Below are 13755 nucleotides of genomic sequence, written 5' to 3' on the forward strand. Positions count from 1 at the left end.
CATATGCATATTTGTGATTGTGCCTGTCATCTGCGGTCACCTAGAGATCTGGGAATTCTGGCATGTTCCGAAGCGGTATTTTGCTTTCGGCATCCACTCAAACTCTGACTATTCTCTCTTCACCTGCACTAGTTATTCATCTGGGCTGGGGAGAACAAATGAGCTAGTCTCAGTTCTAACCTGGTCCTTCCTGGGAAAAATGGACACTTGGAAGACATATGTAACATGTTCAGTTAGAAGACTGATGGCCAACCTACTGACATGCAAACTGCACAATGGTTACACAATGAAGCACAGAGCAGCAACTTCCCTATGATTTTTTTTGCCAGCTTACTGACTCTACTTAACTATTTTCCCTCACTTTGCTGCAGAAATTAAAATGTTCCCAATATTTCTGCTCTTTCCTTGACCTCTCCCCTTTGTCCTGATTACTTTCTGGCAACAGGAGCAGAAGAAACCTTATTGTAGAATCATATACATACAAGGGGCACTCTTGTGCGCTTTTTAACTGTAGTTCACAGTACTCTAGGCCACATGAGAAGCAATAGGATGCATTTTGGTAACTCCTGGTTGAGGTTTATTTTTTATTTTTTTAAAAGAATTAAAAGTTTAGAAGTCAGCCCTTAAAGAGATACAGATACTGATCTAGACAGATTTGCTATTGCAAGATCAGAAGGAAGTTTTCTTTATCAATAAGACTGAATTAATAAGTTAAAATTACTTCATGATTTTAAGTTTACCTGCTAATTTCAGAAAAAAATTATATTTATATGGTAGACTAAGTTTTGCTACCTGGGCGTGGGGGGGGGGGGGGGGGGAGCACGCAGCAGAGGCGCAAGGAAAGCCAAGTTATACTGCTGCACTAGGAGTCTGATTTTCACAAAGTCCATTGCCAGCAATGGACAAACAGGGAGCCACTGATGAGAAAAGAAAAGATAATCCAGTACTCCTTGCTTCTCTCTATGGACAGGAAAATCTTTCACTTTGAGTCACATGTATTGAAACCAGGCCACTGCCATTCTACTGTTTATGGTATCAATGGCTTTCAGTACATAAAAAGTTTGTAAGAGGGGAAGCAGATCTAGAGTATTCAGCCCATGACATGACACTTCCTTGGAATGAAGCATTCTAGTGCTTTATGGCTAGTGGGCTGCGTATTCTTTTGATTTATTCTTCTCGTTAAAGTAATTCAGCTTGGTAGCTGTTACACTAGTGCAGGGGTGGGCAAACTACGGCCCATGAGCCGTTTTAAGCTGGTTCTTGAGCTCCTGTTGGGGAGTAGGGTCTGGGGCTTACCCTGCTCCAGCGCTACAGCTGAGGCACAGGGCATGGGGCTGCTCTACACAGCTCCTGGAAGCAGCCGAATGGCCCCACTCCATCGCTCCAGCTGGGGCGCAGAGTCGGGGGCCACACTACACAGCTCCCAGAAGCAGCGGCATGGCCCTCCTCCGGCTCCTACATGCTTCGCAGAGGTGGTGCCAGCAGACGGGGCAGCATGCAAAGCTGTCTGGCTGTGCCTCCACATAGGAGCCGGAGAAGGGACATACCACTGCTTCCAGGAGCCGCTTGAGGTAAGTGCCGTTCGCAGCCTGCACCCCATAGCCTCTCCCCACGACCCAACCCCTCGATCCCAGCCCGGATCCCTCTCCTGCCCACCAAATCCCTCGATCCCAGTGTGGAGCACCCTCCTACACCCCAAACTCCTCATCCCCAGCACCACCCCAGAGCCTGCACCCCCCGAGCCGGAGCCCTCACCTCCCCCCTGCACCCCACTCCCCCACCCTAGCCCGGAGCCCCCTCTCGCATGCTGAACTCCTCATTTCTGACCCCACGCTGAAGCTCGCACCCCCAACCAGAGTCCTCACCCCCTCCTGCACCCCAATCCCAATTTTGTGAGCATTCATGGCCCACTGTACAATTTCTATTCCCAGATGTGGCCCTCGGCCCAAAAAGTTTGCCCACCCCTGCACTAGTGTTTACAAGAAGTCAGACTGAAGTGTGGTGTTTCTATTTCCTCCATGAATAAGGTATCTTGTTGGCGCAAAGCAATTTGCTAGTGCAATTTGTTGAAGGATAAGTTCTGAGAGAATGAAATCCATGATATATAGGCTCAGGAAGTGAAAGATAATTTGTTCAGGTGCTCTAGGCAGAGCTATCTCTCAGTTACCAAAACCCAGAACAGCCATTTCTATCCGCATATAAATATTGAAATTATTCGTACACAGAAGAAAATAGCCTTCCCACAGTAAAAAGAACATGTGTCAAACTCTGGTTTACACAATTTGTCAGACACCAAATGGAATCATCTCACCCCAGGACCCGGACTCTCTCTGCTTGACATGCACTGCCAGTTGGGAATGCAACACAACTGCTTAGCACCAAATTAGTGGCTATTCTTTCATGTGCATCGTTTGGCACATTACAGTTACAAATTGATCCTTATGAAAATAATCTATAGGTATAAATGCAGCAATCCAAGGTTACTTCTATGGTTTCTACTGTTACTTCAGTTGGCACCATCTCAAGAACTCAACAACTCAAGTTACTCACTAGCTCTTATAGGAAAGCACTTTTTTCTTACACTAAATGTTGTCTTCTGCCATCCTAGCTAGTAAAAGGTCTTTAGTGAGAAGGGGCCATCCTGACATGACGACTCTCTCCAGTCATGCATCAGCCACTCCAGTAAGCCCCTTTCATGTCTGGTGAAACTACTTTCCCGCCTCAGACTGTCTCTCCATAGAACAGCACTTTGGTGTTCCCAGGTGTTCATAAGCTCCTGTTTGAATTATAAAAAAAGAGTCTTGGATCTTCATTTTCCTCAGCTCTGATGAATTATTTGTTCTTTTGATTTCATTAGTAGAAATGGAGCACATATAAAAATGGAAAAAATAGCTCTAATACTTAAATCTTGACAACTCCAAGGTTGTTGCATTATTTGCTTTTGGGAATAAAATTACAACATATACAAAAATTCATTTGATACAAAGGAGGGAAATGTAAAAAAAGTCAAAGGCACCAGCATAAATCCCATAGCCCAAGTAAGAGCATAGATACAACACTTGGTTTTAAGACCAACCGCTACACCACACAAGACATCCCTTCTGCCTTGGCCAACAAGTCTAGGGAAGTTTGGGAGAGGGGAGGGAAGGGGAGGGGGAGAGAGGAGTGGAGAATGGAACCAAACAATGGGCGGGGGGGCGCGTTTCTTTCCTCAAACATCTGCTCCCTTTTCCTCATATGTGTAGGCTGACCTCCCAAAACCTGAACCACCACAATTTGCTACACTGAGATGTGTCTCTCTTGGATTAGAAGTCCCTGGAGCAGCCACAGATCAGAAAGACAGCTGAACTCTTCTCTTCCCCCTCTCCCTATACTCTACTTACAAGCAGATTTCATTTAAAGTTAATTTTTTAAGTATCTGAGTCATTAATTCTACAGTACAGTCACAGCTAAATTGTATGGTAAGGGGGTAGGGGTAAAATGTACCTTCACATTTCTGTCACACCTGCTGTTAATCTAGTCATACGGGAGATGGCCAATGCAACTTGAAAGAGGACAGGAAAAGGGGAGGAGAAGGAAAGATCAGCAGATAAAATTAATGCCTCTCTCCAAAAGCTTGAACCTGTCATTCAAGTATTGAAAGTACCCAAGAGGGCACAATGAATGGGAACTGTTACAGCAAAGTCATCAAAAAACTTAAAACCCCAGGCATGGGAAGCAAGATTCCTGGCCTGTCTGCAAAAGAGGTGAAAGACCAGTGATTCAGTCCACAATTCCTTTTGGACCCTAAAAAGGGTTTACTTAAAAGTCACCATATTTCATTTCGAGTGTCTTCTGGGTGAGCGTTTTTCCCTTTTGCAGACTTTTTTCAACCCCCCCTAACGAGTAACAATTTTCATATATTATAAAGATTTAAAAAAAAAAAAAATGAAGGCCATGGCAACAATGTTAGCGGTTACTCTTCATTGCTTCTTTGGCTGCCAGGATCAATGGCGTCAAGCTAGACAGAGGTTTGGCCAGTTTCAGGAAAGGATGCTGCCAGGAACAGAGAAACACAGTAAGTTAGTAAGAGTCAAATTTCAAAAACAAACTATTGTATTTACATAGCACTTTCTATCCAAGTTAAGAAAGCACTTCACAAAGGTGCCAATATGCAGCACCTCAAGGAGATATGCCCAATGAATGATCCCATAGAAGAACAGATTTGTTGACAGCTATTCCTCCACATAGCAATATCCAATATCCCTGGCTAGTCCCTGCCGTCCTCTTTCCAGCAACCTTCCCCATGCAGAGATATTCCTTTTTTTGATATTTTCCCTCTACCCTTTTCTGTGTTTGCTGTGCTGGCTACAGCAGCCTCTCTGTTTAACTAAGCTGTGGTGTCACTGAAGAATCACCGCTGGCAAAAAGCGGCCAGTAGTGATTTCAGTAGAAGAATCATCTACATTTGTGTTGCAAATTTTGATTCCTGTGTTTCCCTCCCACTATTCCCCATTAAATGATTCTTCAGTAGGAAAAGGAAGACAAAGACAAGCGTCTGTCAGCACTAGCTGACTACAGTTTTAGTGACCTCCGAATTTCAAGCTTTTGGGAAGACCCCAACATACATATACTTACCTGTAACAGTTCTTTGGCTGATCCTCTTTTCTCTACATCCATCTCTAAACAACGATTTAGAAAATCCCGGAATATTGGGGACAGTTTCTCTGGATTCTGCAGCTCTGGTGTGCCATTAGTTGCTATTAAATACAAAGCCTGCAAACCGAGAGAGAGAGAAAAAGGTCATTACACTGAAGTCATCAGTTAAAATTCTAAAAAATGTGATTTGCAATGTATTAGTATTTCAAGTTAGAAGAAGCATTTATTGAATGGAAAAAGGAAAGGAGATTGACAGAGCAGACACTGACTAGCATATGACAATTAAGTTTCCTCGCTGAATCTTCAATTTGGATGCCTGATGCAGGTACTGAAATGTCATTTTTCTTTTTTCCTGTTATGATCATTATACTAATCATGTAAAACAACCAGGAAGTAAACTTAGACTTTATCACATATATTCTCAAAAGTCTCCCCCTTAAGATGATAAAACAGGAATATGCATGATGGACCTAGGCAGGGTACCTCATTTGAGTATGTATAGTATGCCTTTGTATACTTTGCAACCACTATTCACCACTAATCTAGCTCCTACAAATGAATACATGGGCAGGTTTCGTGCTACAAAACAATAACAATGAGCAACTATGGAATAAGAGCAGCCCAAAGACAGACTCCCACCACAAGGACGCTGAGATAAAGAGCGTTGCTCTATGTGACAAACTGTGGACAGACTAACACTACACATACCTGATTTGGTTAAATATTTGGGCACAACTTCTGAACTCATCTCTCCATTAAGGGCTGGGAATATTAGAGGCAATGCAGTAGGCCTGGTCTACACTTAAGTTAGGTCGGCATAGCTCATTCTCGGGGTGCTGTAGCTATGCTGACCTAACTCTCCAGTGTAGGCACAGCTAGGTTGACAGACAAATGCTTCAGTCAACCTAGCTGCTGTTGCTCAGGGAGGTGGAGTTCCTACAGCGATGGTAAACCCGTATCCACAGCGCCATAGCAACCTATCTGTGCCCCTGTAGCACCCATAGTGTAGACATGGCCTGAGTCTTGAGGGGTAGAAGGAATACAACCTGCTTCTCCTCACATTGGTAGATGCTTGTAAGAGTGGCATTGCACAGCTTTAGCAACTGTCGCTTGCTTTTGTTAGTAACAAGATGACTATAGATACTTAAGAATTTACGGTGATGGACACTATAATAAACATATCCTTATATAAGGAGAAAGAGCACGCTTTGTACTTTGTTCTTTGTAATTTAATTGGATTTACTTTTCTGAGCCTACAGAAGTTTATTGCTGGCAAAAGACTGTCAGTACTCAGATATGAATTCTACTATTTAACTAAAAACAGGTACTGTCAAGATGCCTCAACCATGTTCTGGAGAGACCATCTCTCAGGGTGAAAGGGTAATATCCTCCATGTCTATTAGATCATCCTCCTTTATACTGAGAGCTACCTGCACTAATTACCCTTGATTTTTTCATGTAGATTCCTGTCTATTAGGGACTGCCTTGACTGTACTAAACAGCCATCAGCTGATAACCATTTAAACACTTCTAACCTGGTTTGGATTCAAACCTGTAATCTGTAAATTAAAGGTCCCAAATCTCTTCACATTTCTGAGCCACTGTTTTATATTCATGATTGATGCAGCACTCCTAAAGGATGAAATATCTTACCCTCAGAGGGTTTTCATTGAGGTATGGGGGCTCTCCTTCCACCATTTCAATAGCCATGATACCCAGAGACCAGATATCCACTTTAGGGCCATAGGCTTTCCGTGTGACCACCTCAGGAGCCATCCAATAGGGAGTCCCAACCATGGTGCTGCGCTTGCTCTGCTCTGGGGTGATCTGAGCACAAAAACCAAAGTCGGCTGCATGATAATAAAGGAATTAGTTAATGACAGTTAATTCAGTGCATCCTAGTCTGCTGTGAATCCCATCTCAAAGCCCCAATTATCGAACTACACATTTTTCTATTACTATAGAAACATCTTTTGCATCTGTACATTTGCAATCTCAAAGTTTTCCTATATTTTTCATGTCACAGCAGAAAGTCCAACCAGCAAGCTGATACAAACACTGAAGAATATAGCCTACAACAAATAAAATCATACTTAAAGAATTAAGTTCTTTTTTATAAAGGTAACTCGTGGTCTCCTATAAAAGAGTGATGTTTTGTCTAAGCCCTCTTCAAGCCACCCAGAATTCCAACAAAAAGGGACCAACAACATATGTGAAAACGTTTTTGTGCACTGGTATAGACTTTATACTATGTTGTGTAATGTAATGGTCCTGAACCCGAAAGGATGACACCATCAGACTGGGCTCCAGTCCCAGTACAAAAATAGGGTTACCATATGTCCAGGTTTTCCTGGACAGAGCCTTTTTTTGAGCCTCCTTTTTCTGCCCAGGCAGGATTTTCAAGTAACAGCCATGTCCAGGTTTTTGCAGAGCAGACAAGCTGCAGCTCAGAAAGAGCCCTAATTGGTCCCTCCCCTGCATCCTCAGCTGATTGGTCCATTCCCCTACAAGTCATAGCTGCCAGACCCCACCCACCCAGGTCTCATCTCTCCTTCCTTGTGAAAGGATCTCACAGGCAGGCGCTGACTGCTGGCTGTCGCTGTGTCCTGGGCTTGTGCCAGCTGCCCTGCCACCATGACAGTTTCCCCACCTCCAGTGGGCATCCCCTCCATCACCTCCCATCATTCCTCTTTTTGGGAATCTGAAATATGGTAACCCTATACAAAAATAATTTCGGTATTTATTTTTGTATTTACCAACTTCAGTATTTTAATCACAGGTTTAGCTACTGAATCATTGCACTATGGTTAACAAAGGTCTGGAAGTGAGGCTTTAGATATATGAAGCTACTATAAAGTATATTCCACAGAAAAAGCTTAGAGGAACAAAGCCATCACCTAGATAAGGAAACAACTGAAGAGCAAGCTAGACTCATTCTATATAGATTCATTCAAGGTCTCCATCTGCTGGCTGGAAAAGTGCATTTTCTTATTAGCAGCTCAGATCTTAGACACAGCAAAATAAAGACTTTGCAATGGGGAACAGATTTTGGGTTTTTTTTTAAATCTTTTTGGATTTTTGTTTTTAAATCAGACTATTATAGGTAAAAAGTTATGGTTCAAAATTAAAACACTTGGGGTTTGGAGCATTTTTAAAATGAAACATTTTAAGCTTAGATTTACCAAGGGCCACATTCTCAAAAGACAGGTTTCAGAGTAGCAGCCATGTTAGTCTGTATCTGCAAAAAGAACAGGAGTACTTGTGGCACCTTAGAGACTAACAAATTTATTTGAGCATAAGCTTTCGTGGGCTACAGCCCACTTCATCGGATGCATAGAATGGAAAATATAGTAAGAAGATGTGTGTGTGTATATTTAACATATGAAAACGTGTGTGTGTGTGTGTATATATAGACACACACACACACACATATATACACACACACACAGAGAACATGAAAAGGTAGAGTAAGAGGCTAATTAATTAAGATGAGCTATTATCAGCAGGAGAAAAAAACTTTTTGTAGTGTTAATCAAGATGGCCCATTTAGACAGTTGACAAGAAGGTGTGAGGATACTTAGCATGGGGAAATAGATTGAATATGTGTAATGACCCAGCCACTCCCAGTCTCTATTCAAACCCAAGTTAATGGTATCTAGTTTGCATATTAATTCAAGCTCAGCAGTTTCTCGTTGGAGTCTGTTTTGGAAGCTTTTCTGTTGCAAAATTAAAGGAGTACTTGTGGCACCTTAGAGACTAACCAATTTATTTGAGCATGAGCTTTCGTGAGCTACAGCTCACTTCATTGCCACCTTTAAGTTTGTTACTGATTGGCCAGAGAGGCCAGAGTGTGTTCTCCTTCTGGTTTTTGAATGTTATGATTTCTGATGTCAGATTTGTGTCCATTTATTCTTTTGCGTAGAATCACAGAATATTAGGGTTGGAAGGGACCTCAGGAGGTAATCTAGTCCAACCCCCTGCTCAAAGCAGGGCCAATCCCCAATTTTTGCCCCAGATCCCTAAATGGCCCCCTCAAGGATGGAACTCACAACCCTCGGTTTAACAGGCCAATGCTCAAACCACTGAGCTATCCCTCCTCTAAGAGATTTTTTGCGTAGAGACTGTCCGGTTTGGCCAATGTACATGGCAGAGGGGCACTGCTGGCACATGACATATCACATCGGTAGATATGCAGGTGAACGAGCCCCTGATGGAGTGGCTAATGTGATTAGGTCAGTCTCTACGCAAACGAATAAATGGACACAAATCTGACATCAGGAATCATAACATTCAAAAACCGGTAGGAGAACACTTCAACCTCTCTGGCCACTCAGTAAAAGATTTAAGGGTGGCAATTTTGCAACAGAAAAGCTTCCAAAACAGACTCCAAGGAGAAACTGCTGAGCTTGAATTAATATGCAAACTAGATACCATTAACTTGGGTTTGAATAGAGACTGGGAGTGGCTGGGTTACTCTACCTTTTCATGTTCTCTGTGTGTGTGTGTGTGTACACGCACGCACACACACCTTCTTACTATATATTCTATTCTGTGCATCTGATGAAGTGAGCTGTAGCCCACGAAAGCTTATGTTCAAATACATTTGTTAGTCTCTAAGGTGCCACAAGTATGCCTATTCTCAAAAGAGCTCAACACCAATGTGCTATGATGCTTTTTGGAAATTTTGGCCGTTATTTTAGTACCTAAATGTAAAATCTCTTGAAAATCTGGCCCTTTATTTTTACTGGAATGAATGGAATGCATCAACAATGCATTTTCAGTGCGTATTCCACCCTGCTACTTTGTCCAACCTGCAGATCTCCCACTTCTTTTCAGGCATGGAGAGCACCAATGAGGACACAATCTCAGCAAAAGCCAGGGTTTATCCTAAGGTTTATATTAGTTTGAGAAATAGGATTTCAAACTTTAAAAATGCTTTTCCCTACATTTTAAATGCTAGTACCAGATAATGCTGACAAATGGGTTTCATGCCTGAAAATCTTAACTGCTGCCTGAAGGCAGTTTAGCAAGCTACTATCTACCTCCTTCCCAGTCTCCAAAGCAATAGCAGCCAGTAGCTCATCTTGCTACTCTTTCATAAAGGCTTTCCCCTCTAGGTCTATACCATCATTCACTTACATTCGCTCAAAGGGTCACAGTCAACCTGAAATCTAGGCGACTTCAAAAATGTGACAGAAGCAGCAGCTCTCTTACAGGGCAGCCTATTAAAAACTCTGGGTGCCCCAGAAAAGCCTTGTAGCCTCCACAACACCAGCAGGGAGAAGGCAGGTGTGGGCCTCTGCAGACTATGCAAGGAAAGGTGTTTCAAGGAGACCAAGCACTGGCAGCCCATCCACTCTTCATCCACCTGGGGATCCCCATTGCATTCACACTGACCTCCCACTGTCAGCTTCTTCAGAGACAGCAAAATTGGAAAAAAAAAGATACCTTCACCCACCGTACCATCCTGAGTGCCGAGATGCCCTCAAGACTGCTCAGGCCCCTTCTCCTAGCATGGGAGTGCACATCAGCCACCTCCCATGGACCAGGTCAACCTGCCACCATCTTCACTACAGATACTCCCAGTGGGTTGTGAGGTGGGCAATAGCCCACGCCTCCTTCACCAAATAGAGGATTACAGATTCCATTAACCTCAACAGATTCCACAGCCACCTGCTTCAGCTAGCAAGTTTCTATAGTTACTTTCCCCTGCTCCCCCATGCCATCTCTGCTGATCCCCCTTTTTTCCCTCTTTCAACAACCACCTCTTCTTCATACCTGTTCCTATCACCTATCTCACCTTCAACCTGTCCTTCCTTAAATCCTTCCTCTTTACACATCCTCTGCTAGAATCCTCTCTCCTCCCTCCATTCAATCTCTCCCACTTACACCTTCCACTGCCTTTCACTTGTCACCTCATTAGGAAAGGAGCCTGCAAATAATTGGTTTGTAAACAAAGCAAAAATTCCACAGCCCTATAAATCTGACAGATATACCCTTAAGAAGTGCACTTAATGTACTTGAGTAACCCCATTATGTTTCACTGTTTACCTCTCCCCACTACTGTTTACGAGCTCTCCCATGTATCATAACTGAAATTAGACTACAAGCTCTTGGAACAGGGAACAGTGGTAGATTTCCCAGGTGTTCAAATCCAGAAAGCAGCTTTCGAAGTGTCTCCCCATGTCGTCTTAGGCATCTGTGTAGCGCTTAGCAAACTTTTAGGTGCTCAGTGTGTAAATCTCAATGCACCTCTCCCTAAAAGCACTCCTGACAACAACTGAGATTAAATTCACAATTTTTCAAGTTTTTTTTCCTTTCCTCACTTGCTGTATGAAAGATGCACACAACCACCAAATGCATAATAAGTGCTGTCAGATGCACAATATAAAAAGCTGAAAACAAAAAATATTTTCCCAATCTCTAACATTATTTTTACCTTTGTAGTTAATTTTCTTTAACTACTGTTAAAAGTAAGACAAGTGCCATGTCCAGCACAATAGGATCCTACGTGGTTTGCAGCCTTTAGGCAGTACTGAAATACAAATGTGTAATTTTCATCCTGTCAATTAAATGGACAGTGCAAAAGCATTTGGAGCAAGTTCTGACAATCTGAAAGAAGCCAATAAGGCAGCTCCGATTATTGCCAGCTTCCCTCACTGGCAATCCTTGTATCTTTATCTCACTTTACACTGCAGGTTAACTCACATTTACAAACGCATTGATAAGTTACTTAAACATCCTTCTTGTTTGATACACTCAAAGTCAGTAACTTTCAGATGCTCAGAATTACAAAACCAACTATAGTGGGCAAAATTCTTTTTGCAAAGCGGAATGAATTCCTTTGCTGATTATTAGTAAAAATTCATCTCAACTATCTGTGACAACTATGCGCTTACAAACATACTATTCATTGCAAAACGTTTATAAAGAAGCAGCAGGTTGAAACAACTGTCTGGCACTCACTGAGTTTAACTGATCCATCCATTCCTAAAAGTACGTTGTCACTCTTAATATCTCTGTGGATTACCTGGTTGGCATGTAGGAATTCTAGTGCTTGCAAACACTGTACAGGGGAAGAGGAAAAGGAAAACATTTAGCAAAAGCAAATACAGTTTGTGTTGTGAATCAAAAAGCAAAGTTTATGTGCATATAATGCAATGTGTAAAAAGGTAGCAGGTATTACTTTAAATATCCAGTGGAGGAAGCTCTCATGATGAGAAACCAGACTATTCCCATCCAAAATTCACTGAGGTCAAAACCTGCTTCTTTAACCTCAGAGAATACGCTATTTCCTTGCCATTACAGAACTGCAAACTGAACTAAAGTGCTCACTAGCCAGGCATCATCTAAGATTCCCCAAAGTTCCAAAGCACTTTCACTTTGCTAAGTGTTACTTTTCATAGCTTTCCAGTTGTTGGGGAATCCTGACTATTGAGATCAGTTTCCTTTGGTAGAGTTTCACTATAAGGAGGATGCTTCACTCTTAAATATATGTAGTGCTTGCTATAAGGAAGGGTGCAAAACAGTTTCCTTTATAAAAATTTTTACATGATTCTAGGCCTCTCAATTATTTACTTTTTAGGCTGAAATTTTCCATGTTGGGTTTCTGCCTAAAGGTATTATTTGAGGAAAATCCCTCCAGTTATTTGAGTTCAGCAAAGGTAAAAAAAACCCTTACATTCTTCCTCATTGTAAAAAAAAATTATATTTATTTAAAACTGCAACCAAAACAGTTGGGTTTGAAACTTTCCACAAATTAACCCTTATTGAGAAGTAATACATATGCTCAGTTTAGAAAAGCGGTTTTGATTTACCAGTCATGAGTATTCAGAATTTACACGCTGGGCAGTAGAAATATTGGTTAAGTCAAATGGTGTGCACAGTTTTAAGTAAGTTTTAACCGTAAGTTTAAACTCATTCATGGGCAGCTAGTTAAATGCAGAGTATTAAGTTTCAATTTACTGGAAACTGGAGACAATTTAACTTTGAATTTGACATCTAGACAGATCATTTTAAAAACCACCATTTTCTTTAAACTTAGCTTAATATCTTACTAACTTAGTATAATCTTAATGAGACCAAGAAATGAAGCTGAGTTTGAAATCAACAGCTTAAAATTTTTTGCCTGCTTTTCTTTTTTTAGATTTATTCAAAATCTAAGGAGTTAAGAATATAGCTGGGCTCTGAAGAGCTTTAGCTTTGAAATGATTTAAGGTGAGTCAAGCAAGAGCCCACTCTTGCTGATTTTACATATTCATAATCTTAAAACTTGGCTTGATCTTACTTCTCAAAATCAACAAATGTTTCCTGAATAGGCATGACTTTTACAGATTGCCTTGAACACTGTCCTATCCCTGAATAACTACTGCTTAATACATCACCTAGTGCAGAGGTGGGCAAACTACGGCCCGCAAGATAATTCTGCCCAGCCCCTGAGCTCCCAGCCAGGGAGGCTAGCCCCCCAGCCCCTTCCCTGCTGTCCCCCGTCCCCCGCAGCCTCAGCGCACTGCGCCACCAACTCTCTGGCCTGCCACTCCTGCCAGGGAACACAGGTGGCATGGCTGCAAGCTCCTGTTGCTCTGAGCAGCATGGTAAGGGGACGGGGAGTGGTGGTGTGTGTGTGTGGGGGGGGGTGTTGGATAAGGGGCAGGGAGTCCCGGGGGGGGGAGGGGTGGATAGGGGTCGGAGCAGTCAGGGGACAGGGGATGGTTGGATGGGGCGGAGGTTCTGGGTGCAGCAGTCAGGGGGCGTGAAGTGGGAGGGGGTGGATGGGGGGAGAGGGCCAGGCTGTTTGGGGAGGCACAGCCTTCCCTACCCGGTCCTCCATACAGTTTTGCAATCCCGATGTGGCCCTCGGGCCAAAAAGTTTGCCCACCTCTGATCTAGTGGCTAGCCCTCCAGCTCCCTCAATAGACCCTCCACTGTCCCAGTTTATTATGTTTTGAGGTTTTTTTCTTTGTTTGCTTTATTTTAGTTTAAATTGGTTTAAATCCTTAAAAACGGTCAAGGAGCCTGAATTGATATAAAACCTTAGATTAGTTTAAGCTGATGATGGTAAGCCAGAGTGCTTTAGAATTAATTTAGGTTTAAATTATTGGTCTGATTTTAATGCCA

The 13755-nt window shown here is 42.5% G+C and overlaps 1 protein-coding gene across 4 annotated transcripts in view; it reads right to left on the reverse strand.

The window, feature by feature from the left end:
- Nucleotides 1-1803: 1803 nt before the first annotated feature.
- The window catches only part of PAK2 (p21 (RAC1) activated kinase 2), a 76202-nt gene continuing 64250 nt past the window's right edge, over nt 1804-13755 (reverse strand). For all 4 annotated transcript variants that reach the window (XM_073360381.2, XM_073360382.2, XM_073360378.2 and 1 more), the window contains 4 exons: nt 11605-11704; nt 6292-6488; nt 4618-4755; nt 1804-4035 (listed from right to left, as the gene is read on the reverse strand). In XM_073360381.2, coding sequence (XP_073216482.1) covers nt 3949-4035; nt 4618-4755; nt 6292-6488; nt 11605-11704 — 522 coding nt within the window. In that variant the 3' untranslated portion in view covers nt 1804-3948. The remainder of the gene's footprint in view (nt 4036-4617; nt 4756-6291; nt 6489-11604; nt 11705-13755) is intronic.

Source organism: Lepidochelys kempii, chromosome 9 (genome assembly GCF_965140285.1).
Source record: "Lepidochelys kempii isolate rLepKem1 chromosome 9, rLepKem1.hap1, whole genome shotgun sequence".
NCBI classification, from domain to species: domain Eukaryota; kingdom Metazoa; phylum Chordata; order Testudines; family Cheloniidae; genus Lepidochelys; species Lepidochelys kempii.